The sequence below is a fragment of the Chiloscyllium plagiosum genome, unplaced genomic scaffold (genome assembly GCF_037043375.1).
Source record: "Chiloscyllium plagiosum isolate Xiang-an unplaced genomic scaffold, Cpla_swu_hap1 HiC_scaffold_5, whole genome shotgun sequence".
NCBI lineage: Eukaryota > Metazoa > Chordata > Chondrichthyes > Orectolobiformes > Hemiscylliidae > Chiloscyllium > Chiloscyllium plagiosum.
Window position 1 is genome coordinate 12,676,272 of NW_028270143.1, and position 26,996 is coordinate 12,703,267.

General features: G+C 39.8%; 1 protein-coding gene across 2 annotated transcripts in view; it reads left to right on the forward strand.

Annotated features, from left to right (window-relative positions):
- The window catches only part of dnah5 (dynein, axonemal, heavy chain 5), a 343,383-nt gene that overhangs the window by 104,228 nt on the left and 212,159 nt on the right, over positions 1-26,996 (forward strand). For both annotated transcript variants that reach the window (XM_043689617.2, XM_087987009.1), the window contains 10 exons: positions 164-485; positions 1,632-1,838; positions 3,292-3,463; positions 6,892-7,037; positions 9,987-10,155; positions 10,671-10,913; positions 11,844-12,034; positions 12,123-12,216; positions 13,732-13,874; positions 25,806-26,007. In XM_043689617.2, the coding sequence (XP_043545552.2) occupies positions 164-485; positions 1,632-1,838; positions 3,292-3,463; positions 6,892-7,037; positions 9,987-10,155; positions 10,671-10,913; positions 11,844-12,034; positions 12,123-12,216; positions 13,732-13,874; positions 25,806-26,007 (1,889 nt within the window). The remainder of the gene's footprint in view (positions 1-163; positions 486-1,631; positions 1,839-3,291; positions 3,464-6,891; positions 7,038-9,986; positions 10,156-10,670; positions 10,914-11,843; positions 12,035-12,122; positions 12,217-13,731; positions 13,875-25,805; positions 26,008-26,996) is intronic.

A 26,996-nucleotide genomic window follows, 5' to 3' on the forward strand; every position in this document is an offset into this window, starting at 1 on the left:
TTAATGTTCAGTACATTTGTTCTATTATGTGAATGACATAGTTATTTAAGTTTGTTTCGGTCACAACGTTTTAAAATTCCTTACTTAGCAATAAGAGCATTATATTTAATTTAGAAAGAAACTGTTTGACAGTTAATGATTTTTAAAAATATTACTTACTCAGACTTGGAATATCAGATCTTGCCATTGATGAAAAATACCAGAAGATTCTTCAGAACTACGGGCGAGACATTGAGATGATATCCAAGCTTTACAGTAGACAGAAAAATGATTCGCCTATTGCTCGAGACATGCCGCCAATAGCAGGGAAGATTTTGTGGGCACGTCAGCTCTTTAATAAGATTCAGGAACCAATGGAACTATTCCAGAAACAACCAAATATTCTGCAGACAGCAGATGCCAAGCGCATTGTTCGCAACTACAACAAAGTGGCAAAGGTTTTATTAGAGTTTGAGGTTCTGTATCACCGAGGCTGGCTCAGACAGGTAATGAAAGTTAAATGACATAAAACAAACACTGTCAGATCTATGTAATTTTTAAAAAATTGCTAAATAATGAGATCATGACAAATATGCAGAATGTAGGTGGCCTAAAAATTGGTCACTGGCTTATGAACTGCAGATCGATTTGGTTGAGTAATGACAGCTGCCACATTAGTGCTTTACTTAAATGAAGCACTGGACCCATGTTATGATCCATACTGTTTCGTTAATTTTAACAGTACTTCGATTGTAAATGTCATTGGTCTGGTGGTATGTCATCATGTTGTGCCCTCTGGGTAATCAGTTTATGTTCAAAGATTAAAGTGAAGCTGGATTGAAAATGTTGTAAATTCTACTGGTGATCTGACTGCAGTGGAAGGCTACACAGTAATCATAGGGAACAAAGTGGGATTCGTCTTGGCTGCAGGATTGGTTTGTATAGTCTGTTTCTTTCCTTGCTTTTTTTTCCTTTTGTCTCCCTCCTTCAGTTTCTCTTTTCTGCCCCCATTTTAATCCTCTCTTGAGAGAATTGATTAGTTTCTTAGGTCAGGAACACTTTCAGGTACCAGATCCAAAGAACCATTACTCAAGAATAAGTTTTGATATGATGGAAGAATGGCATTTTTATTTGGAATAAAATCATGTCCTGTTAATAGTTCATGCACGCACACAATACCAGCAGGGGTTCTTATAGAAAGAGATCAACTACCAGAACCTAGAAATGCTGGAAACAATTCTAGTGTCTCCACTCTGTTTAGATTCACATAGGTCACTGTGTTTCATTCTTTAAATCTTGGACCTTGCCACATTTTCTTGGCTGTTCCCTCTGAACCATTAGGGAACTTTACAAAAAAGGTCCAGCAAAAGTTCCAGAGAGAAATACACTGTTGCCATGAACTCAACATTCTGGATAAATTAAAGTTATTCTTCCAGTGATAATTGTAGCGGGCTAATTAAATTGAATCTTTAATTGGGGGGGGAAAAAGGTTCAGTTGGAAATAAATTAATTTGATCCCAAATAGAAAATGCTGATCATTTTTAAAAAAAGAGGCTCTGCAGAAATGATGTAAAGAGTTTCGTGTTGAAATTTTTTGCCAGTTGTAAGATTTTTTTTTGTTTGATCAAATTTACTGTAATGCTTTCCTTTAGATTGAAATAGCAAAAGCAGGATTGCAGGCATCATTGTTAGTGAAAGCCCCAGACACAGGAGAACTGTTTGTGAACTTTGATCCTCAAATTTTAACATTAATACGTGAAACGGAATGCATGGCTAAGATGGGACTTGAAATTCCACCATTTGCCCAAGACCTTCAGCAGAAGCAAGATATCTTTAAAAAGAATTACAACAGACTCCAGGTAATTTTTTATACTGTAGTAGAAAATATGAAATAAACAGTTTACTCCAATGACTCTATTAGGCAAGATAGTCCTCTGTGGGTGCCTAGTATGCACAAGAAGTGTAGCTTCCTCCTTTTGGCTATTCTCTCCAATGTTTATTGAAAGGGGAACTTCCAGCACTACTTCGGGTTGGGCATGTGATTCACAAGAAAATGGAAGGAAATGCTAGCACAGGAGAAGCCATGTAGCTTTTCTCTGTGTTGCTGAGATCAGAGCAATCTGATTCTGATGATAGCAATGGGATAGGGTGTTGGCAAGTTGGGGAACACTCTGAAGTCACATTTTGAAACTTGTATTCGTGTACTTACCCTGCTTTTGGGATGCCATAGAGTCTCGAGGCTTTCCTCCCCCATTCCCCACAATCTCACCTCCTTTCCATGGCTAAACATTCAGGGAGACAGCCAGCCCATGGTTTTAATACATTTTTACTTTAAGCCAAAACTACTGCCCGTTCTCAGAATCAGACATCTCAGCAAAGTTGATGATGGGGAACCATGTGTAAAGATTCAGAGGGAATGGCTAAGAGGGGAAATAACATGAAAGTGTGTCTAAAATGGAGTTGGGGTCCATTGCCATTTGACTAACATCTTCCAGTAGTGCAACACTGCCTTTCCACTGACTTCCACCATGGGGAATCAATGGTTTAGTGGAATTCTCATTAGATTATTAATCCCTAGACCCAGACAATGGTCTAGGTCTCTACGGAATACACATGGGTACAACCATTACCTGCAAGTTCCCTTCCAAGCCACTCAATATACAGATATCGAAATACATTGTCATTACTTCAGTGTTGGTGGGTCAAAATCCTGAAACTCCCTCCTTCATGACATTGTGGGTGTAGCTGTAGCACACGGACTGCAGTGGTTCAAGAAGGTAACTCACCACCGCCTTCTCAACTAAGTAACTAGAGGTGGGCAATGAATGCTGGCCCAGTCAGTGACTCCCACACCCCATAAATGAATTGAAAAAAAACCCGAAAGAGGCATAACTAATGGCCGCTGATGGGTCTCAAAAGACCCGTGGACGGATGAGCTAACTGATCCTTGCCTCTCCTGGAAAAAAATCAGATTCATTGGAGGAGGTGGTGAGGACTGTGGGGAAGCTGGACTTTTCAAACTCCCCTCCAAAGCTATTGGTATTAGAGCATAGCATCCAGTCCCATGAGAACTTGAAACCCCTTGTTCCTAAGTTTTGTAACCAAACTCAGAATGTGAATTTAGCATGAACATATATCACAGTGCTGATAACTTATCACTCCTGCCATACAAATTGCATTCCAGTTTAGTATTATTGACCCTCAAAAAGCATCTTGATTTTGTAATATTTTTCAACCTTGACTTAATTGTAAGAGTGAAAGCTGTCTGTACTTTGAAAATGAAACGATTCTTTCCTTTCTACATATGTTTAGATGACATTATCAGAAAACAAAAGAGTGAGGTCAAAAATTCAAAGTACTTTTGTGCAACTGATGGGTCCCCATTTAGTCAAAGTTGATAATGCAATACAGCCAGGCTTGATGTCTCTCAATTGGACCTCACTGAACATTGACAAATACCTGAACAGGATTTCTGAAGCTTTAGGTGGGTTTAATTTTTGATTTGACCATGCAAAGACTAATAAAAGTGTGGGCAATTTTTTTTTATGTGTGCTCTGTCTGACGACTTTGTAAGTTCCTTTATTAAAAAGCAAGTCCATGATTTTGTTACTGTGCACTCGAAGAAATCCTACACAAGCCAGTTCAGTGTTGATGGAAATATTTTCACAAACTCCACCACAGAACAATAGTATCCACCAAGTCATATCATTACTTCACCATAATTAAATAATTACTTCACCCATTAAATAAATCAGACCTTGATTGTATCTTAGAATTGAGGGTCAAAAACCTACATTACAATAGTAAGAACATTCATGATAGATCTTTCTACTTTGTTTGCAACTTATACAGGTGGCATTTGTTCCACACATGATACTAATGTTCGACAGTTCTTAACAAGAGATTACAGAACTAAAAAACAGTACTTGGAATGGGAGGGGAGAGATCCAGTCATCATCTATGTTCGTGTCAATGACATTGGTAAAAATAGAAAGGTGGATCTACTGAAAGATTTTGAGCAGTTAGCTAGTTTGACAAGGAGAACCTCCAAGATAATAATATCTGGATTATTTCCTGCCAAGGGAAAATTGGCATAAGGTGAATACAGTCAAGAATTTAAATGCTTGGCTGAATAGTTGGTGCGGATTGGACCAGTGTCCTGATGAATCAAATAATTTGGACTAAAGGCAGAGCTTTAAATTAATTAAACACGGTGGAGAGTTGGGAGAGGGGAAGTGTCGGTGTACAAAAGAAGAGGATGTGGCAGCATTACAGGGCAGCGATTTGGGTAACAATACCCAGAATAGGACAGGAAGGACAGAGGATTCAAGCATAGAAAAACAGTAGCAAATAGGATCAAAGGAGAAAGATGGTAAAAAGGCAAAATTAATTACACTTTACCTGAATGTGTGTAGTATTCAGGATAAAAGAAATGAATTAATGAGACAAATAGAGGTTAATAGATATGATCTTATAGCAATTATGGGGACATAAAAGAGATCAAAGCTGGGAACTTATTCAGGGGTATATGACTTTTCACAAAGATTCAACCCTGATGAAGGGCTTATGCCGAAATGTCAACTGTCCTGCTCCTCGGATGCTGCATGACTGGCTGTGCTTTTCCAGCATCACACTGTTCAACTCTGATCTCCAGCATCTGCAGTCCTCACTTTCACCTTTTTTTGCAAAGTTAGGCAGGAAAGGAAGAGTGTTGGAATAGCACGGTAATACGGAAGAAATATGTAAGATTGCAAGAAATTATTGTGGATTGGAACATGTAGAATTCATATGGGTGGATGTAAGAAATAAAAAGGGGAAGAAGACAATAGAAGGAGGAGTCTACAGCCCCCTAACAGTAGCCGAATGGTAGGACAGAGAATAATTGAGAAGCCAATGTCATGGTGAGATAATGCCCTTGACTATTAATACAGAGACCCAGGCAATGTTCTGAGGACCCGGGTCTAAATATTTCCAGAAAATATTTGGTATTACAAGTCTAATGAGATTCATGAAATAATTGTTGGATAAAAACCTATCTGGTTCTCTCACGTCCTTTAGGAAAGGAAACTGCTGTCCTTGCCTGGTCTGGCCTACATGTAACTCCACACCCACAATAGTTGGTTGACTCTTAATTGTCCTCGAGGAATGAGCAATAAAAGCTGGCAATCTCCCACACAAAAATACACCACATTAAGGTGCTTTATAAGACAAGAAGTAATTGATTTGGAGATGGTGTATTAGCATGGATAGAGAATTGGCGGACAAATACAAGACAGGGACTTGAAAGAATGGAGGTATTTCCAGGGTTAGAACCTGTAACTGCTGGAGTGCCACAGGGATCACTGCTGATGCCACTATTATTAACAATATATTAATAATTTGGATGAGGAAGATGAAGTACTGCAGTCAGGTTTGCCAGATGAAACAAATATAGATGGTAATGCAAATGCTGAGGATATCACAAAGAGTCTGCGAAGTGATACAGACATGTTAAGTGAGTGGGTCAGAAGATGTAAGCTCAGAGTAAGGGGTCATACATTTAAGACACTTGTGAGGAGGTATTTCTTCTCTTGGAAGGTAGTGAATCTGTAGAATGTTTTACCACGGAGGGCTGTAATGTCCATTGTTAGTGTGTTCAGGACCGAGACAGATTTTTAATCTGTAAGGGAATCAAGGGTCTTGCAGAAAAGTGAAGTTGAGGATTATCAGATCAGCCATGATCTAATTGAATGGCAGAGCAGACTTGATGGGCTGAATGGCCTACTTCTGCCTCTCTATCCTACAGCCTCACAGTAAAGTATGTCTTCACCCATGTTAAACTCTTCCATAAAACTACAAAGTCCATGTCTTAGCACAACGACAAGGAGTCAAGTGAGTGTTCAAAATGTTCCTGGCATGGGGCAACCTCCACTATGGCCTAAGCCACCATGGAACTCTGGAGGAGAACATATCATGCAGGTTATTCAATTAGTTTCTTATCATTTACAAAACTTCTAACCATCTTATCCAGTGTGCATTTCTTTTGATGGTATTACTATGAGCATTTCTCTATTGATCCCTAAGTCCAGTAATGTTGGTAACAGGTAATCTGTTTAGCTACTGTTGGTGATTCATCTTATTCAAAGTAGTAATCATGTACTCATAAATATGTTTAGATACATATTGCATTCACTGTTCTGCATTTGTGTCCAGTCACTATATATGGATGGACATGGGGCATCATGCAAATCATGAAATCCCTGATTGCTATGATACTTTCTACTAGTTATTCCATCCATTATTGATTAACTTATCTTCAGAACTGTGTATCTTAAACTAATAAACCAAATCTTCTGCATGAAGGGGTGTGTGTTTTAACATTTGTAGGTCCACCAACTTATTATCAAATAATTACTTCCTTTGCATTCCTGGAGTCAATGGAGGAGAGAATGACTTTTGATGGGTATCTTACAACAGTAACTATTGTCAAGTGTTTATAAAGTTTTTATGCCTCTCTTGAACTCAAATTCAGGACACAAGTTAATCCGAAAGAGTTGGTTTGTGTTCATGAGACTTGTTGACCAGTTTTCTTCAGAAATATCTTTAACAGGCCTTCACGGTCGTAGACAAGCCAAATGTTAGGACTGTAGCATCAGCTGACTCATTTCAAGATCACATGTCCCCTACTGATCGCTGAAGCTAAATACCCAACGCATAAAGGGTATTTTTCTAGATAAATCTGGGTATAACGATTGAGTGCAGATCCAAGAAAATGTCCTGAAGAGATCAGTAGCTTTTTGCATGGTCTATAGCTGTGTCTTGTACCACATCAGCAATGCTGCATCTAGTTTGAATAATTGCATTTTGAAAATTATAAATGGTCATTTGATAAGAATTGCTTGTTGTTTTACCTATTTGTATGACAATTTGCAGACGAACTTGAACTTCTGTTGAATCGTGTGAATGATTTGATAGAATTTCGTATTGATGCAATACTTCAAGATATGAGCACAATACAATTATGCAAACTACCAGAGGAAGAACCCATTGCATGTGAAGAATTTGTACAGGAGACTAAGGTCTGTATAATTTGCCTGTAAGTTATCCATGTTCAAGCTAAAGAGGAAAGTGGAGTTGAAGCTGATGAGATAAGTCTTGATCATTTCAAATGACAGAGCAGGCTTCGGGGGGGGGGGGGGGGATGAATTGACAACTTTTCCTCCTAATTCTTATGTTCTTATATTGGAGAACTATATAATAGTTTGATAAATTTATCTTTAGCCAAGAATTTCTTAGAAGGTATTGCTTTTATTTAACTGAAAATGAATGAGATATCCAGGCTCACATTTTACCAGCCATTGTAATTGGGCTTTGAGGTGGGAGGGCTCATAAAATGCTAGTGAAAAGAATCAAGATGGAAACACAAAGTTTTCTCATTGCCAGAGCATTTCTTTAGAAGTAGGAATAGCAGTAGCTGGAGGCAGGTAGGAATTTAACCCAAGCTGCCTAATTAATGACCATTTCATAGTCTGCCTTCATCTTAATGCCATCAGGAGAGACAACTGCTGAATTGGGATACTACCAAATATATTGAGCCTCGCAGGCTCCTTCTGGAGTGTCCTGTGGGCAGCATTGGTCATCTGCCCTGAAGGATTCACCCTTTCGATTGCCAAATCCTTTCTCTGTGACTGGTCTCAGCACAATGTGGCTTTCAAGGGTGGCAACCACTTCTTTTCTCCACAGCTGCAGTCATGGCTGTATCTATCAGTGGCATTGGCAAGCCACCGGTTCTCTGCTTGGACTAGTAGCTTGGAGAAGGAGACCACCATTAATAATGGGACACCCATTCGCAATGTGGGATCTTAATTGGCTGCCATCAGTAACACAACACATGATTGGGTCACATGTTTCATGCTGATGGTGGCACCTAATGCTTCCTGGTAAAATTTGGAGTCTTGCAACAACAGTTGATATTCATATCGAGATTTAAACTTGTGAAACATTCAAAAGCATTTCACAGAAGCTTTATAAAACAAAATAGAAATCTTAACCACATAACTTTTGGTCATCTGGCCTAGTGTTCTGTTTTGTTAAAGAGGTAGGTTTGAAGGAGAACCTCTGAGAGAAAAGAAAAGAGTGTAGAGGTTTAGAGAAGGAAGTCCAAATGTGAAATTAATGTGTGGTAGTGCGATCACTTCTGTGAATATTCATGGTTTTCATGTCTGGTCATGATTTAAAGGCTGATATAAGTACATTGACACAAGCCTTTATTTTATAACACATTGTCCTGTTGGTCCTATTAGGCCTAAAGAAAATGATGGTCAACACTCTCAAAAATCTTCGAAAGAATAAATTCCTTCTGCTTTTTGCTAAAGACAATGTCATTACTTAATCAAGTAAAAATGTAAAATATATTGAATAGTGTTTCTAGTGACAGTAAGGTTTTGGAGTTAAAAGGACACAAAATACAGATGGAAAAAGTAACAGTCTTTGGCAGCTTGTTGCTTTTAGTAGCTATACAACACTGTTTTTATTTTGTATTTGTGTAGAAGAATTACTTTCAGTATTTACTTAAGTATTTATATTTATTTATATAATCTATTTATAAAGGAACTTTTCACCTAGGAATGTTTGGTAACCATTACATTGGCTGACCAGGATGGAAGAAGGAGAAGATTATCATGTATTAATAGTACATGATTTATTTTAGATTTATTTTATTTAGATATCCTGTGTTTGAGATGATCACAATTAGTAAAACACCAATTACCACAAAAAACTACTTTGTTGTTATTGACTACCTTAATTTCATTCATTGATCTCTTCAGAAAATATATTCAGTAAATTAAATTTACCAGGGAAATGATAATCAGGGAAACACATGAAGTGTTAAACCTTAACATTTCCTGATACTGATCTTTATTATAGCAGAAAAAAGGATGATGAAAATATTACTTAGGAATGATAGTCAGAAGCTGTAATTTGAGACAAAGGAATTGTGGTTGGGAGGGCGGTGAAGGTGCTGTATGGAGGGTTGGTGCAGACTTGAGGGCCAAATCGTGTCTCTCCTCACTGCAGGGATTCTGTGATTCTTTGAAATGTGAGGTGATTCAGTTTCGACGGTCTAGTGCAGAGAGAAGTACATAGTAACAGCAGAACGTGTAAAATCATTAACATACACAGAAATACACAGTGTAACCACTGCCACCACCGAATCGTGACAGTGGTTACACAAGTAGGTAAGCTGTCAAGAAAGCATATGACGTGCTTGTTTTCCTCAGTTAGGGCATAGAATATAAAATTTGCAAGTCATGCTGCAGTTGTGTAGAACTTTAGTGAGGCCTCATTTGAATATTTTGTACAGTTCTGGTAGTCACGCTGCCAGATGGATGTGGAGGCTTTGGGTACAGAAAAAGTTTACCAAGATGTTGTCTGGTTTGGAGGCTGGGGGTGACCAATAGAAATTTTAAAAATTGAGTGGCATGGGTATTATGGACAATCTGAGTCCTTTTCTCAAGATACAGATGTCAATTACTAGGAGATATAGCTTTTAGGTAAAAGGGGAAGTGTTTAAATGAGTTAGGTGTGTGAGGCAATCTTTTTACACCGAGGGTGGTAAGTGCCTGGAATGTACTGCATGAGGAGGTGGTAGACACAGATATAACAGTAACGTTTAAGAGGCATCGTGACAGCTACATGAATAGCAAGGGAACAAAGGGAAACAGACTGCGTGGAAAGCATCATGTGTTGGTGCATGCTTGGTGGACAAAAGGGCATGTTTCTGCACTGTAATGTTCTTTGTTGTGTTGTTATGCAAATACAAACTCGAGTATTAAACGATGCAAATATATTGTTAGTGTACATCTATTACTGTTAAGCCAATGCCAGGTGATTAAAGATGCACACAAACAGAGCGAATGTGCTTGTATTGTTTTTAGGTATAATAGGTGTGCAATTACAGTAATAAATGTCCACGAGCAACAGTACCTTTTACACTTCAGTGATTTTAAAATGTCATTTTGTAACAGGAATTGTGTGTAAAGGCTGCCCAAATACTACATTGTAAAAGTTCTTTGGTAGAGGAAGCTGCAAATGAACTTATAAATATGTTACTGGATTTGGAGTCTCCAGGTAAAGAAGGGGAGGAGGAAACATCCAAAGATAGCAGTGGAAATGTGCATCAAAAAGAATTTGATGGTAAGAATTAAAAATGTATAGAGATCAAAGGTTGGAAGCTAATGCTGTGTAGTGTCTGGCGACAGGATTATTTCAGTTTTACAGAGTAATAGAGTCATAAAGAATGGAAACAGACCCTTTGCTCCAACTACTCCAAAGTGAACATGATCCCAGACTTAAACTAGTCCCACCTGCCTGTCCTTGGCCCATATCCCTCCAAACTTTTCCTGTTCATGTACTTGCACAAATGTCTTTTAAATGTAACTGTACCTACATCTGCCACATTGGCTGCCAGTTCCTTCTACACCCGAACCACTCTCTATAAAAAGGTTGCCCCTCAAGTCCTTTTTAAATCTTAGTACAGTAACAATAAGAAGTTGCATAGTTAGAATTTTGTTAACACAGTTTATTGCAAACTATTTCCTAATTTTTTTTAAGGAAGAACAAAATGGATTATTTTATCCTGATAATTACGTAAGTACGTGGTCTGTGCAATAAAAAAAAAGAAACTATAATTGATTAAATGTCTTTTACAGCAGGAGAACGAAAAACTGAGAAACGTTCTTTCACCTATAAAGCAAGCCAGATAAGCAATGGGCCCCCATCTCCAGTCGCAAAAAGGAAGAAGAAAGATTTAATGCAAATACTAGAAGAAGAAGCACAGGAATTATTGTCCCATTTCAGCCACCGTAATGTGGATGCATTATTGAAGGTCACCCGCAACACTCTGGAGGCTATTCGCAAACGCATTCATTCATCATCACTGCTTTATTTTATAGGTATGGAGTCTGTTGATCATCTTCGGCATAAGGAATCTTAATTCTGTTACAGATTGCAAAGCAATCTCTGACACCGTCTGGGCCAAATATTGTGGTTTACCTGAACTAGTAAAGTAAATACAGACTGAGTAAGTGAAGTGGAAACAACATCAGTGAGCAGTTCAAGTGTGACACTACAGATTTAGCAGCTAATGAAAAGACAAGAAGTAATGTGAGACCATTTTCTGTCACCCTTGGACTATATAACCATAAGAATTAGGTCATTTGGACCATTGAGTCTGTATTGCCATTAGATCATGGCTGATATATTTCTCCTGCCTTCATCCTCTTACTAATTAAGAACCTATCTATCCCTGGATCCTCTTACTAGTGAAGAACCTATATCTTAAAAACACTCAATGACTTGGCATCCACAGCCCCCTGTGGCAATGAGTCCCACAGATTAACCACCTTCTGACAGAAGAACTTCTCCTCATCTCAGTTCTATTCAGGCCTCTCAGTATTCTATAGGTTTCAATCAGATTCTGCACCCCCACATCCTTCTAAACTCCAAATACATAAAAAGAGTCCTCAATTGCTCCTCAAATGACAGGCCCTTATTCCTGGGATCACTCTCATAAATCTCTGGGCCCCTTCCAATACCAGCATTTCCTTCCTTAGATACAGAGCCCAAAGCTACTTACAATATTCCAAATGTGGTCTGACCAGAGCCTTCTACAGTCTCAGCAGTACATCTCTGCTCTTGTATTCTAGCCCTTGTATTCTAACTCTTGCTTCCATCAAAACCAGAATTATCAGCAGTTTTACAGTTCAGTTTTGTGATGGAAATAATAGTTTTTTTCTGAAGCAGTTTTAAAAAAATACATAGAGAACTGTCTGATCTCTCTATGCAATTAATTTGTTCAGTATATATTTTGATTTTTCAAATAGAGAATGATCTATCCAGTAAACAGAAGCAATCAAGCCATCCCATCTTCAGAACTAACATTACACTATCTATTCCCAATATAACCATGATACCTGCATTGGATGAAGTACAACAGGCTTTAAATAAGACAGTGGAATATATTGTCAGCGTCCCAAAAGGAGTTGGCCAGTGGAGTAAAGAAAGAATTTCAAAGGTTTGTTCCGATTTTTAATGATTTTTGTCTTTTACTGGTTTAGCTATTATAATTGATTGTCAATTTTTGAATTGGTAATTGCTTCCAGAAAAAGATGAATGAAAGAAAGATTGCAGCAATGAGGCGTGGAAGCAGAGACAGTGATTCTGAAGATGGAGAAACTGCGATCAGAAGTGTTCTTGGTAATGCAGATATTCTATTGCTTCAAATAATTACAAAATTGACATAATTATTGAACTTATCAACACAACAAGAGTTATGAAAGAGTTGTTCACTGAGTCAAACTTCCATGACCTTTCCCCATAATTTAGTATTTTTCAAATTATCATAGCTTTAGATGCATGCATTGATAATATTGATAACTCCAGTCCCTTGCAGACCCAATAATCTGAGAGTTAAAATCAAAACAAACAACTTTGTCAGACAGATTGGACAGTTGCAAAGAAATAGGAGGTATAGTTAGTAAGTTTGCAGATGACACCAAAATTGGAGGTGTAATGGACAGCGAAGAAGGTTACCTCAGGTTACAATGAGATCTTAATCAGATGGGCCAGTGGGCTAAGAAGTGGCAGATGGAGTTTAGATAAATGTGAGGTGTTGCATTTTGGGAAAGCAAATCTTAGCAGGATTTACACACTTAATGGTAAGATCCTCGGGAGTGTTGCTGAACAAAGTGACCTTGGAGTGCAGGTTCATAGCTCTTTGAAAGTAGAGTTGCAGGTAGATAGGGTAGTGAAGAAGGAGTTGGATATGCTTTCCTTTATTGGTCAGAGCATTGAGTATAGGAGTTGGGAGATCATGTTGCGGCTGTACATGACATTGGTTAGGTCACTTTTGGAATATTGCATGCAATTCAGGTCTCTTTCCTATCGGAAGGATGTTGTGAAACCTGAAATGGTTCAGAAAAGATTTACAAGGATGTTGCTAATGTTGGAGGATTTGAGTATAGGGAGTGGTTGAATAGTCTGGGGCTGTTTTCCCTGGAGCATTGGAGGCTGAGGGGTGACCTTATAGAGGTTTATAAAATCATGAGGGGAATGGATAGGATAAAGAGAGAAAATCTTTTCCCTGCGATGGGGGAGTCCAGAACTAGAGGGCATAGTTTCAGGGTGAGAGGGGAAAGATATAAAAGGGACCTAAGAGACAACTATTTCATGCAGAGGGTGGTGCGTGTATGGAATGACCTGCCAGAGGATGTGGTGGAGGCTGGTACAATTGAAACATTTAAGAGGCATTTGGATGGGTATATGAATAGGAAGGGTTTGGAGGGATATAGGGCGGGTGCTGGCAAGTGGGACTAGATTAGGTTAGGACATCTGGTCGGCATGGATGGGTTGGACCGAAAGTTCTGTTTCTGTGCTGTACATCTCTATGACTTTATGACTTTATAAATAGGAAGTATTGACATCTTTTCAGTTATGCACTTAGATATTCTTGTCATTTTCACATACCTCGTCATGCAATCAAAAGTAAAACTCCTTTCACCATGTCATGCCAAAGTTAAGCTGGGACCATGAATATTTCACTTGCAGTAATGTGCCTCTTTATTCAATGTTATTTAATTTGTGATACCTAAATCCTCTCACTTAGTCATTACCAATGCAACTTATCTTAGTGTAAGTACCAAAATGATGTATATTGATTAAGTATCAACTAGTGGGTTTTAATCTCCTTTTATTTGATATCCTCTCTTTTAGATGGCAGCATGTCAGATACCTCTACATCTGTAAACTCGCTTATCCCCATCCAGATGAAGAACTACTACAAATGTGTTTCAGAGAATAAGGAGATCATTAAACTAGTATCAGTGTTAAGTACAGCTATTAATTCTACCAAAAAGGTGACTTTGCTTGGTTGTTTCAGTGGAAGAGTTTAATTTATACCGAATTTGATACATAGTTATACACAGAAAATGGTATAGTTTGCAATTTAGGAATTTATTGGCTTTATTCTACTAGAGCTAAACAGGAACATTAACCTTAAAAAATTAAATCCATGTTTTTAGATTACTTACAGTGTGGAAACAGGCCCTTCGGCCCAACAAGTCCACACCGACCCTCCGAAGAGCAACCCACCCAGACCCATTCCCCTTCACCTAACACTATGGGCAATTTAGCAAAGCCAATTCACCTAACCTGCACTTTTCTTTTGGGCTGTGGGAGGAAACCAGAGCACCTGGAGGAAACCCAAGCAGACACAGGGAGAATGTGCAAATTCCATACGGACAGTTGCCTGAGGCGGGAATTAAACCCAGGTCTCTGGCTCTGTGAGGCAGCAGTGCTAACCACTGTGCCACCGTGCCACCCCATGTTTACTATGGGATAACCTCAGTGATAATTATATAATATCCTTTAGGTTTCTACAGCAAATTGGACAATTTCTAGTTAATTATAATGTCAAATTTTTAAAAAGATCAGAAGATAGTAGAAGGGGATTTCACTAACAAGTGAACTGTAACATAGCCATTTCGAGATGTAAAGATTATGTTAAATTACCATTTGATCTGATGATCAAGAATTGATCCGTTCACTTGCAAGAAGATTCATGGTGAAACTCATGACATTGTGTAGACAACAATCTAAAATAGAGGGACAGCCATAGATGATGAAAAAAAATGAGAGTATTGGTTGAATGTGTTGAATTAGTTATTTTAAAAAACATTATCAAGTGATATTTGTGTTTGAATAAGGAGAATTAAAAAGCAGTAACTTGAAAGAGTTTGATTTAAATCAGAATGTAATACTGGAGCATGGTAGATTTAAAATTGTGTTCGTTAGTTTTAGAATTGATTTAGTGCAAGAGAACAGTGGAAATTACTGTAAGCTGCATTCTATGGTGTTGGAGTCTCTGGAAGCAAAAAAATGACCAAGACAAACAAAGGTATCACAAACAAAAGAAAGGTACTGTGGATGCTGGAGACCTGAAACATAAGAGCAAGTGTTGGAGAAACCCAGAATGTCTGGCCAAGTGCCTTCAGATAGACTTTGTTAAACACACTCAGCTAAAGCAACTGTTGGAGTCAATTTATATAATAATAGGAGGGTAAGGTTTCTGGAGCTACTGCTGCAAAAGAAGATTAACCCATGACCAGAACCAGTCAAAAATTTCAAGGAGTTAGTTAAGTATATCTAATGATGTGGCATGGATAACGATGTTCTTCTGGAATTTCTTTGACCGTCCTAGAGAGACTAAAAGGAATTTGCCAGCGATTTTCTGAAAAAAAAACACAATTTGCATTACTTCCCCTCCTTGGAAGAAGTTGCACAGCCTCACAGATGAATGAGCAGTGAAGGACCTAGCAGTTTTTCCTCAAGTTTCTTTTCTCAAATTCCAACCTGTTTAGTGCAATTATTATCACCCGTTTAATTGTTTAATTGACATTATTACAGATAATTTGATTTTTTAAAAGGTTTTCAGTGTAATTCTATTTATATAGAAATGAATTATATTACTAAAAGGTGTTTAGACGTTTTTTTCTAAAGCAAATTTTTCTTGACTAACCGTTTTCACTGACAACATCCTGGATGTTCACATTGACCAGAAACTGAAGTAGATGAGCCATCTACTCTGGCTACAAGAGAATGTCAGACCTTGTGAATTCTGAGGTGAATAACTCATTCCGTGACTCACAAATGTGTATCTGCCATCTACAAGGTGCAAATTTGTCGTGTGAGGAATACTCCCCACTTGCCTGGATGAGTGCAGCTCAAACAACACTCAGGAAGCTTGACACCATCCAAAATAATGCAACCTGCTTGATTGGCACCATACTCATCACCTTCAACATGCATTTAGTGTTGTGCAATGAGGCAGACCTGATAAGGGAGCTTAAGGTGAAGGACCCTTTAGGAAGCAGTGATCATAATATGGTTGAATTTACTCTGCAGTTTGAGAGAGAGAAGATAGAATCAGAGGTAATGGTATTACAGCTGAACACAGAGGCGTGAGGGAGGAGCTCGGTAGTATTGATTGGGCGAGGAGCCTAGCAGCAAAGACAGGGGAACAGCAATGGCAGGATTTTCTGGGAGTAATTCAGGAGACACAGCAGAAAATTCATCCCCAAGGATAAAGAAGCATGATACAGGGAGGATGAAACAACCCTGGCTGACATGGGACGTCAGGGATAGCATAAAAACAAAACAGAAAGCATATAATGTGGTGAAGGGCAGTGGGAAACCAGAGGATTAGGAAGCTTACACAGACCAACAGAGAGCAACAAAAAAAGGGAATGAGGAGGGAGAAGATTAAATATGAGGGTAAGCTAGCCAGTAATATAAAGGAAGATTGTAAGAGTTTCTTTAGATATATAAAGGGCAAAGAGAGGCAAAAGTGAACATTGGACCTCTGGAAAATGACGCTGGAGAGATAGGAGTGGAGAACAAGGAAATGGCTAAGGAACTGAGTAATTATTTTGTGTCACTCTTCATGGTGGAAAACAGGAGTAATATTCAAACAATTCACGAGAGTGAGGGGGCAGTGCTGAATATGGTGGCTACAACCAAGAAGAAGGTGCTAGAAAAACTGAATGGCTTGAAGGTGGATAAATTACCTGGACCAGATGGACTACACCCCAGAGTTCTAAGGGAGATAGCTGAAGAGATAGCAGATGTGTTAGTGGTGATCTTTCAGGAATTGCTAAAATCAGGGAAAGTCCCAGAGGACTCGAAAATCACTAATGTGACACCCCTGTGTAAAAAGGGAGTAAGGCAAAAGACGAAAAATTACAGACCAATTAGCCTAATTTCGGTTATGGGTAAGATTTTGGAGTCAATTGTGAAGGATGAGATTTCTGAGTACTTGATTAGATTAGATTAGATTACAGTGTGGAAACAGGCCCTTCGACCCAACAAGTCCACACTGACCCGCCGAAGCGAAACCCACCCATACCCCTACATTTACCCCTTATCTAACACTACGGGCAATTTAGTATGGCCAATTCACCTGACCCTGCACATCTTTGGACTGTGGGAGGAAACCGGAGCACCCGGAGCAAACCCACGCAGACACGGGGAGAACGTGCAAACTCCACACAGTCAGTCGCCTGAGGCGGGAATTGAACCCGGGTCTCTGGCGCTGTGAGGCAGCAGTGCTAACCACTGTGCCACCGTGCCGCCCACGGTGTATGGTAAAATTTGGCAAAGTCAGTATGGTTTTATTAAGGAGAGGTCATGTCTGACAAATCTGTTACAATTCTTTGAGGAAGTAATGAGCATGTCAGAACAAGGAGAGCCAATGGATGTTATCTACCTGGATTTCAAGACTGTCTGGCAGAAAGCAGAGAGTGGGGATAAAAGAGTCTTTCTCAGGATGACAGCCAGCGACACGTGGTGTTCTGCAAGGCTCAGTGTCGGGACTATAACTTTTCACTTTATGCATTAACAGTCTAGATGAAGGAACTGAGGGCATTCTGGCTAAGTTTGCACATGATACAAAGATAGGTAGAGGGACAGGTTACATTGAGGAGGCGGAGAGGCTGCAAAAGGATTTAGACAGGTTCTGAGAGTGCGCAAAGAAGTGGCAGATGGCGTAAAACATGGAAGAGTGTGAGGTCATTCACTTTGGTAGGAAGAATAGAGGTACGGACTGTTTTCTAAATGGGGAGAAAATTCAGAAGTCTGAAGTGCAAAGAGACTTGGGAGATCTATTCCAGGCTTCTCTGAAGATAACCTTGCAAGTTGAGTCAGTAGTTAGGAAGTCAAATGCAATAATGGCATTTATTTTGAGAGGACTTGAATATAAAAGCAGGAATGTACTTTTGAGGCTTTATAAGGCTCTGGTCAGACCACATTTGGAGTATTGTGTGCAGTTTTGGGCCCCATATCTCAGGAAGGATGTACTGGCCCTGGAGCATGTTCAGAGGAGGTTCACGAGAATAGTCCCTGGAATGAAAAGCTTAACATATGAGGAAATTTTGAGGACTCTGGGTCTATACTCGATGGAGTTTAGAAGGATGAGGTGGGATCTAATTGAAACATACGGAATATTCAATGGCCTGGACAGAGTAGATGTTGGGAAGCTGTTTCCATTGATAGAAGAGACTAAGGCTCAAGGGTACAATCTTAGAGTAAAGGGAAGACCTTTTAGAACAGAGATAAGGAGACACTTCTTCAGCCAGAGGGTGGTGAATCTATGGAATTTATTGCCACGCAAGTTTGTGGAGGCCAGGCCATTGAGTATATTTAAGACTGAGATAGGTTCTTGAAGGGGATCAAGGAATACAGAGAGAAAGCGGGAGACTGGGTTTGAGAAACTTATCAGCTATATTAAATGGCAGAGCAGACTCGATGGGCTGAATGGCCGAATTTCTGCTCCTATGTCTTATGGTCATTCCCTTTACCACCAATGGCTGTAGTTTGTACCATTTAGAAGATACACTGAAATAATTCACCACGACTCCTCTGGCATCACCTTGCAAATTCATGACCTTTCCATCTAGAAAAACAAGGGCAGCAGAGACATCGTAGCACTAACAACTCCAAGTGCCCTTAAAAACCTACCCAGCCATGACTTGGAATGCTCTCACTATTCCTTCTGCGATACTTGGTCAGCTCCTGGAATTGCCTTCCTGACAACATTCTGGGTATTTCAGAAGGCAGCTCATCACCACCGTGGCCAGGGTAATAGGATACGCAATAAATGCAGACCTAACCAATGATGGCCAAAGCCCATGAATTTAAACAAAAGCTGATATTGAGGTTTCCCTTTACTCCACAGAATAAAATGTATAGACATGAATTTTGGAATAAAAATAATAGTGAAATTGGATGCTGTTGTTGTCACTACACTCTGAAACTTACAGCAGCTTCGGATGTTTGTTAATATTGTTCAGTTTGGAACTCGGATGTTGCAGTCAGTGATTTTATGTTTTTCCAGATGTGTTCCTCCCAGAATGCAATCAATTGGAAAGCATTGATTTGATGGGAGCTTTGGCTCTGCAGGGAAATTTTACGGAGCCTGCAAGTGCAGGAAGTGTGGCATTCTGAGTGCCCAAAGTATTAGAGCTGTGAAATTTCAATTTCTAAGTGAATGTTGAGATGCAGAGGTCATGCAGGTGACCTATTTGCTGTGTGTCAAGCATTATGATGGCCTGTGATGGGAACATACTTGTAAAATGTTTGCAAGTCATGAAATCTCATGAGTGTGAAACAGTTTTTAATGAAATCCTACTCTGAGGAAAATGTCAGTGTTGTGGCGAATCTCCTGATTATCTCAAGGTAGGTGCACTAGTTGGCTTTGTGCAGCAATATACTTACCACATCAAATACCATCTGCTACACCTGTGGCCGGATATACAGATCCAGCATTGGATTCAGCTCAGTCCCCACAATGCCAGAGTCATCCTCGTCCTGAGGGGCTACAGTGGCTCAGTGGTTAGCACTGCAGTCTCATAGCACCAAGGACTCTGGTTTGATTCCAGCCTCCGGTGACAATCTGTGTGGAGTTTGTACATTCTCCCCGTGTCTGCATGGGTTTCCTCTGGGTGCTCCAGTTTCCTCCCACAGTCCAAAGCTGTGCAGGTCAGGTGAATTGGCTATGATAGATTCTCTGTAGTGTTCAGGTTTGTGTAAGTTAGATGCATTAGTCAGGGATAAATGTGGTGTAATAGGGTAGGGGGAATGGGTCTGGGTGGGTTACTCTTCAGAGGTTCAGTGTGGACTTGTTGGGCCAAATGGCTTGTTTCCACACTGTTGGGAATCTAATCTAAAAAAAACCGAGGGACATGAGGATGAAGTTATTGGTTCTTGTTGAACGCACCTCAACTCAGGAGCAGCAAGGTGAGACAGAATTAAGAGGGTGGGGAATGGTGGAAGGGGGTGGGAATGGTGGAAGGGGGTGGGTATGGCAGAATGGAAGACAGATTTGGGAAAGACAGAAGTAGGGTTGCGAGCATGGAGGAGTGAAGTGAGAAGGACCTAGTATCCTGGGTATGGTGGAATTTATGGTGGGGGCAGGCAAGAAAATGAGGAGCTTTAAGAGCACTGTCCAAGCTTTGTGGATATCTGACAGGGTCGTAGCAGGACATTGAGTTTATGTACAATATTTGAATTATCCCCGCTGAGAATGATCTTGACTAATGACCTTGCATACAAAAAGTGGATCAACTGGGTCTGCAGTGTAACTGTATCCTACAAAGTGCAAGTACAAACTGGAAATTTGCATGAATATTCAATACAGAATGAACAAAACTAAATACCACTATGTACAGAATCATGTTTTTGACTTAGCATCAGTTTTGTTTAGTTTCATGGAGGGTTTCTCTCCATGAGACCAAACAAGGTTTCTCACTGCATCTAATCAAACTGACCTCATTAAATACCTACCCCACCTGGGTAACACCCATCTGGTCTGATTTTACCCCCATTTTGCCACTTTAACTGGAACATCTTGCCACTGTCAGGATGTCGCTGAATGGACTGGCACTCTTGGCACCAGTGCCATCTTTAAGAGGTCATTGTACGCTGAGGTGAGGACTGTTAGTCCAGAGCTGCTACTTACATTTCCTGATATTTGCCCAGATATGTCAGAGAATAGAAATTCGTGTTCCACTTAGCAGGAAGGGATCTTCAGGTTCTAGCAGGTAGGGTGGTACGGAGGTGGGATGTCCTGTATCCCCATGGCCAGCAGAGGAGGCCATGACACCAGACCATGCCAACCTTGTTCGAAGTCAGTGAAGTCAGTGAGGTCTCAGCTGTTTGGAGGAATGCACAGCATGTAGGAAAAAGGCCAGTGTCCTTCTACAGTGTTTACTCTGATACTGCAAATTCATTATATCTCTGTTACTGTACCCACTTCCCCCTACCACTCATGCTTATACCACTCTCACTATTGTCTGCAACGTCTTCCCTCACTTGCTGTCATCTGCTCTTGAATGCACTGATCATTCTGCATTGCGTACTGACTCGCTTGGGTCATCTCCCCACCAGCAGCAACAGTAACAGATGTGGCACCAACTTTCATCTTACTTAATACCAGCTCCTATTTCACTCCAGGAAGACAGCAGCCCACAATTGAGCAGATAGGGTCAGGATGAGCAGTGAGCTGCCTGAACTTTGGCTGCTCACTTTTGATGATGAGAGGACAATGACTTTGACTGCACCAAGTGTGTGACTGATTATGTCCTAGCTTGTTGACTGGTGTTGGAGGATGCCTTTGACGAACTGTCCCAGGAACCTCTGACTGAAGACTATGCTCCTTGATTTGACTGAGGACTGCTGTAAACCATGGCGAGTGTCCTCGTTTTATGTCTGTGCCAAATATTAAGGCAATAAGCAGTACTGACAAGGCAGAGATGTTATGAGCATCCAGGTAGGCTCAAAGTGAGTGAATATTCCAACACCAAGTGAATAACCCAGAAAGAATTTATTATTCATTAGTTTATTTTATCTATGATAACCACTTCCAGTTCCTCAGACCTGTTCCCAGGAAACTGCTGACCAGCCTTGCTGGTTCCCACGTTAACTGATGTTATTAATTTTTTTTCATTTCAGGTGAGGACCCTTAGATCTGTCTGAATATCTGTTATCATTATACCATCTCCCAAGAAACCAATGTTTGACCTCACCATCCTTCCAAACCACCCATTCAGCTCCAATCTCTTATTCTTTCTAAAGCTTTCCTAAATCTTTGCCCATCTTTCCAGGACATCTCCATTTCTCAATCCCCTTAATTATATTTTGTTCCTATCATGTTATCAAAAAGGTTTTTATTGAAGCCATAGATGACATTCTGTGTGACTGGGCCATGAGTTCATCCTCATTCTTCACATCCCATTTTTAGCATTTGGCATAGTTGACCATACCATCCTCCTTCTTCAATGTATTACATTGTCAAAGTCTGTGTACCTATGTTCTTGTAATTATGAATTGGAGCAGTATTCACTTGGTTCTACTGTCTCCTGTCTAATCATTGCCATTGAATCACCTGAAATGGTTTCTTTTCCTATTCCTGTCAGTTATGACTGGGGTCTTCCAAAAATCTCTTATTTGTCCCTCTTCTATTTCTCATCTACATACTGATTCTTGACAACATCATCGAAAACACATTCATTTTCAAACGTACACTAATGACACTGAATGTTGCCTCACTATCATCTCTCCCAACTTCTCCTCTGTCTTTTAATTAAAATACTGCGTGTCTGAGATCCCGTACTGGACAAGAAGTGTTCTTCAATTATATATTCAGAAGACCAAAGCCATTGTCTTCGTCTCTGCTGCAAATTCCATTCAGTAGCTACTGACTCCATCTTTCTCCTTGTCAATGATCTGAGGTTGACAAACGCTGTTCACAACCTGTACATTACATTTGATCCTACAATGAATTTATGGAGTATCACACTGAAATCGCATTTTTCCATATTTATAATATAGCTTGATTCCATCCTCTCTCTCCAGTTTGCCGGCTGCTGAAACCTTCATTGATGCCAATGCCAGTGCTGGACTTCCCGTTCCTACAAGCTGGAGCAACTCTTAAAAACTGAACTGTCAATGTCCTAACATGTATTTAGTCCCTTTCACTCATCACCTTTGTGCTCACTGCCCTACAATGACTCCTCATTGTTACACCTCAATTTTAAAATTCAAATTGCATCATTGCCTTGCCACTCTATATCTCTATGATGTCCTCCAATTCCACAACCCTCTGTATCGCTAACCTCCTCCAGTCCTCCTCATCAGCATCTGGGACTAGTATTAAAGAATATAGGAATTAAGATCATCACCATCACTAAAGAAATAGTATTGGATAAACTAATGGGGCTAAAGGCAAATAAGTCCCTTCGCCTTGCTGCCTTGTCTCCTAGGATACTAAAAGAAGGATCTACAGTGTTAGTGGAAGCATTGGTTATAATCTTCCAAAAATCTGGAGAAGTACCAGAGAATTCAAAAACGACCAATGTGACATCCCTACTCAAAAAGGGAGAGAGGCAAAAAGTGGGTAACTATCGGCCGAATAGCCTAATGTCTATTTTTGGAGAAATGTTAGAATCAATCATTAAGGAAAATACAGTAGAATATTTGGAAAATCATAATCTATTCAAGCAGAGGCAGCATGGCTTAATGAAAGGGAAATTGTGTCTGAATAATTTATTACAGGTTTTAGAGGAAGTCTCAACCAGAGTGGATAAAGAGGAACCAGTAAATGTGTTGTATTTGGATTCCAGAAGGCTTTCGACAATATACCTCCTAAAACATTGTCATGATGAGACCCAACATCGGAGATAGTGTATTGGCATGGATAGAGAATTGACTAAAGGTCAGGAGTCAGCATGAGGGAGGGATGCACCAAGGAGCTTTTTCAGCTTGGTGACTCATGGCCATTGGGATTCCACAGAAATCAGTGATGGGACTTGGAGGAAGCAAGTGAATGTACTGTAGCTAAATTTGCAGACAGTGCAAAAATAGATGGAAAGGCAGGTTGCGAGAGGGGAACAGACAGTTTGTGGAGAGATATTGATGGGTTAAGTAAATTAGGCAATAGGTTGGCAAATGGAGTATAATGTGGGAAAATGCGAAGTTGTTCATTTTGGAAGAAAGAACAAATGAATAGAATATTATTTTACTCGATAAAAACTGCTGAAAGCTACCCCCAAACTTGTGCACAAAACACAGAAATCTAGCACACAGGTGCAGCGTGTAATCAAGAAGGCTAGTGGAATTGTGGCCCTTATTCCAAGGGAGTTGGAATATGAGAGTAGGGAAGCTTACTGCAACTGTATAAAGTGCTGGTGAGACCACATCTGAAGTCCTGTAAGCAGTTTTGCTTCCCTTATTGAAGGAAAGATATAAATTCTTTGGAGGCAGTTCAGAGAAGGTTGACTCAAATGAGGGATTGTCTTATGAGCGAAGGCTAAACAGCTTGGGACTACTCATTGGAGTTTATAAAATTGAGAGGTAATTTCATTAAAGCAAATACGATTCTTACGGGGCTTAACAGGATAAATGCTGAGACGACGTTTCCCCTCTTGAGAGAGTCTAAGACCAGAGGTCATAGTCTCAGAGTAAAAGAGTAAGACAGAAATGAAAAGGAATTTCTGCTTTGAGGTTGTCACTCTTTGGATTTCCTTTCCACGGAGAGGCTGCAGGGCCAGATTCCTTGTGTATACTTAAGGCTGAGATAGATACATTCTTGGTCAGGAAACGAATTAAAGGTTATGGAGAAAATGCAGGGAAATGGACGTAAGGACCGTCGGATCAGCTTTGATCCCACTGAATGGTGGAGAAGGCTTGAGGGGCCAAATGACCCACGCTTGTTCATGCTTATCATCATTATTATATATTAAAATCCTTGATTTTAATTTTATGATAGTGCCTCCAGCTGGCTAAAAAGCCTTGTAATCTGAAATTCTCTCCCCAAATCTCTCCCCTGCTTCCCTACCCTCATTTCAGATGCTTCTTGGAAAGAAAGACTTGTCAATATGTTACTTTTTTTTCCCTGAGCACCAGACATCTCAAAGTGTTTTTTTTTGGTCTATAAAATATTCTTTGAAGAGTAACCACTGTTATATAGGAAGTGCCTCAGTCAAGTTGCACAGAGCTAACTCCCAGAAATAGCATTGTGATAATGACCATGATGATTTGTTTTTGTATAATGCAGAATAAATATTAGTTAGGATGCTGGAAATAATAAAACTGCAGTTCTTTGAAATAGGGTCATAGGATCTTTTGCATTGACCAAACATTGACATTATGCCTTGATTTAACACCTCGCTGAAAAGATGGTATTGAAACCAGAACCTTGTAAATCAGAGGCAGGTTTACTCCCAACTCTGATATACTGCCTTTTTGCCAAACCTTTTAGTTATCCTCTCTAACAACACCGTATGTGTCCATGTGTCAGATGTTTGCTTTATGGCACTTCCTTGAAGCATTTTGGGGCATTTTATCCACATCAAAGGCACAATATAGATACTTTTTTTCCCATCTTTTGTTTATAACATGTTTCAAAACATTTGTTGTCAAACCTAGATTTGGCAGCAACTATGGTAATGAATTGATCTAATGTGATTTAATAATTTATATCACTGCAGTAGCCCGAAATGTTTGAAGACTAATGGGCAGCATGGTGGTACAGTGTTTAGCACTGCTGCCTCACAGCGCCAGAGACCTGGGTTCAATTCCCGACTTAGGCAACTGACTGTGTGGAGTTTGCACATCCTCCCCGTGTCTGCGTGGGTTTTCTCCGGGTGCTCCGGTTTCCTCCCACAGTCCAAAAATGTGCAGGTTAGGTGAATTGGCCATGCTAAATTGCCAGTAGTGTTAGGTGAAGGGGTACATGTAGGGGAATGGGTCTGGGTGCGTTGCTCTTTGGAGGGTCGGTGTGGACTAGTTGGGCCTAAGGGCCTGTTTCCACACTATAAGTAAATAATCTAATAGGTACATAAGATTATGGTGTTCTTAATATGTTTTTGTAAAGTGAGTAGTTAAGCATGCCCATCAAAAGAGAGGATTAAGTTGTTCCAAAAAACTTCACAAATAGTAATTATTTTGAAGCATAGCCTCAGTTGTTATGCAAGGATCCAGTTTTTATCCAGCAACATCTAACAAATAGCAGAGTCAAAGAACCATTTAAAATGTTGTTGTTTGAGGAATAAATGTTGACCAGGACATCAGAAGGATATAGCAGCTCAACTTTGAACAGTGCCAATATTCACCTGAACAAGTCCAATGGTCTCAAACCATTTTAAAGTGAACTTCATGATGCATCAGTTGACTTGCAAGCATAACAGTATTTCCTCTGCCCCATATGCTAATCGTATTTCTCACCTTACTTTAAGGAGGTTCTGACTGCTCTGGATCAATTCAAATGTTATCACCATATCTGGCAGCGAGAGAGGGAAGAGGCCATTCAAGACTTTATGAAACAGAACCCTCTGCTATCTGAGTTTGAATTACAGGTTCTCTACTACCGGGACTTGGAATCAAAGATAAATTCTGAGCAGGAATATATTTGCGTTGGAGCATTAGCCCTTTACACTGGTAAAGCAATCAAAAGTACTTGAGTTCAATAACAGTCTGCTTTATTGAAACAAATTTTATACTTTTTCTAAAAGGAAAAGGCCTGTCAATGTGCATTTTCTTTAATTTTGTTCTGATTATAAACCTGAGATGTCTCACTTAATATGTGAGTCGCTACTGGGAACAGACATTTGTAAGTGTCCCATTTTTGAGGCACTGTTCCTGGCAATTTTTTTTTAATCCCTGTTGCTTTTTTTGGATTGTCTGAAATTTCATCAATATTGTTCAGTAACAAAGAGACTCCAGTTAGTAGAGCACATTTTGGGTAAGAAATGTGAGGTTTTTAATTCAATATGCATGTAATTACCATCATTTGAATTCCCCAACCATTCGCATCCTGAGGGTTATCATTAAGCAGGACAAAGGGCAAAGCAACCCACTTGATTAGCCCGTCTCCACAGACATGCATTCCATCGCTGATACTCACTAGGAGTAGGTAACTTATGCCATCGGCAAGATGCTCTACAGAAATCCTCCAAGGTTCCTTAGGTAGCATTTCCAAAACCATGATCACTAACATCAAGAAGGGTAAGAGCAGTTATCTTCCTAACTACACATTATCCTGAATTGGAATTATATTGCCATTCCTTCAGTGTTGTTGGATAAAAATCCCAGAAGACCCTCTCTAATAGTTTTGTAGATACTATTACAGCAAATGGTTTGCAGTGGGTGAAGAAAGCAGCTCACCACTACCTCCACTGTGGCAAACAGGGATGGGCATTCAATACTGGCCTTGGCCAGCCATGTTATGTCCCATGAATGAAAACAAAAAAGAACCAAAACAAATATTTTAGCTATGAGAGCAATTCAGAGGTTGGTAATTCCATGATGAGTAAGTCATTTCCTGATTGCCTGCAGATGCAAATTAGAAATGAAATGGATATCCTTTAACTGCTTGGATGAATGAAGTTCCAACAATAGTTGGTTTCTTCGACTGTCAGCAGTAGCGA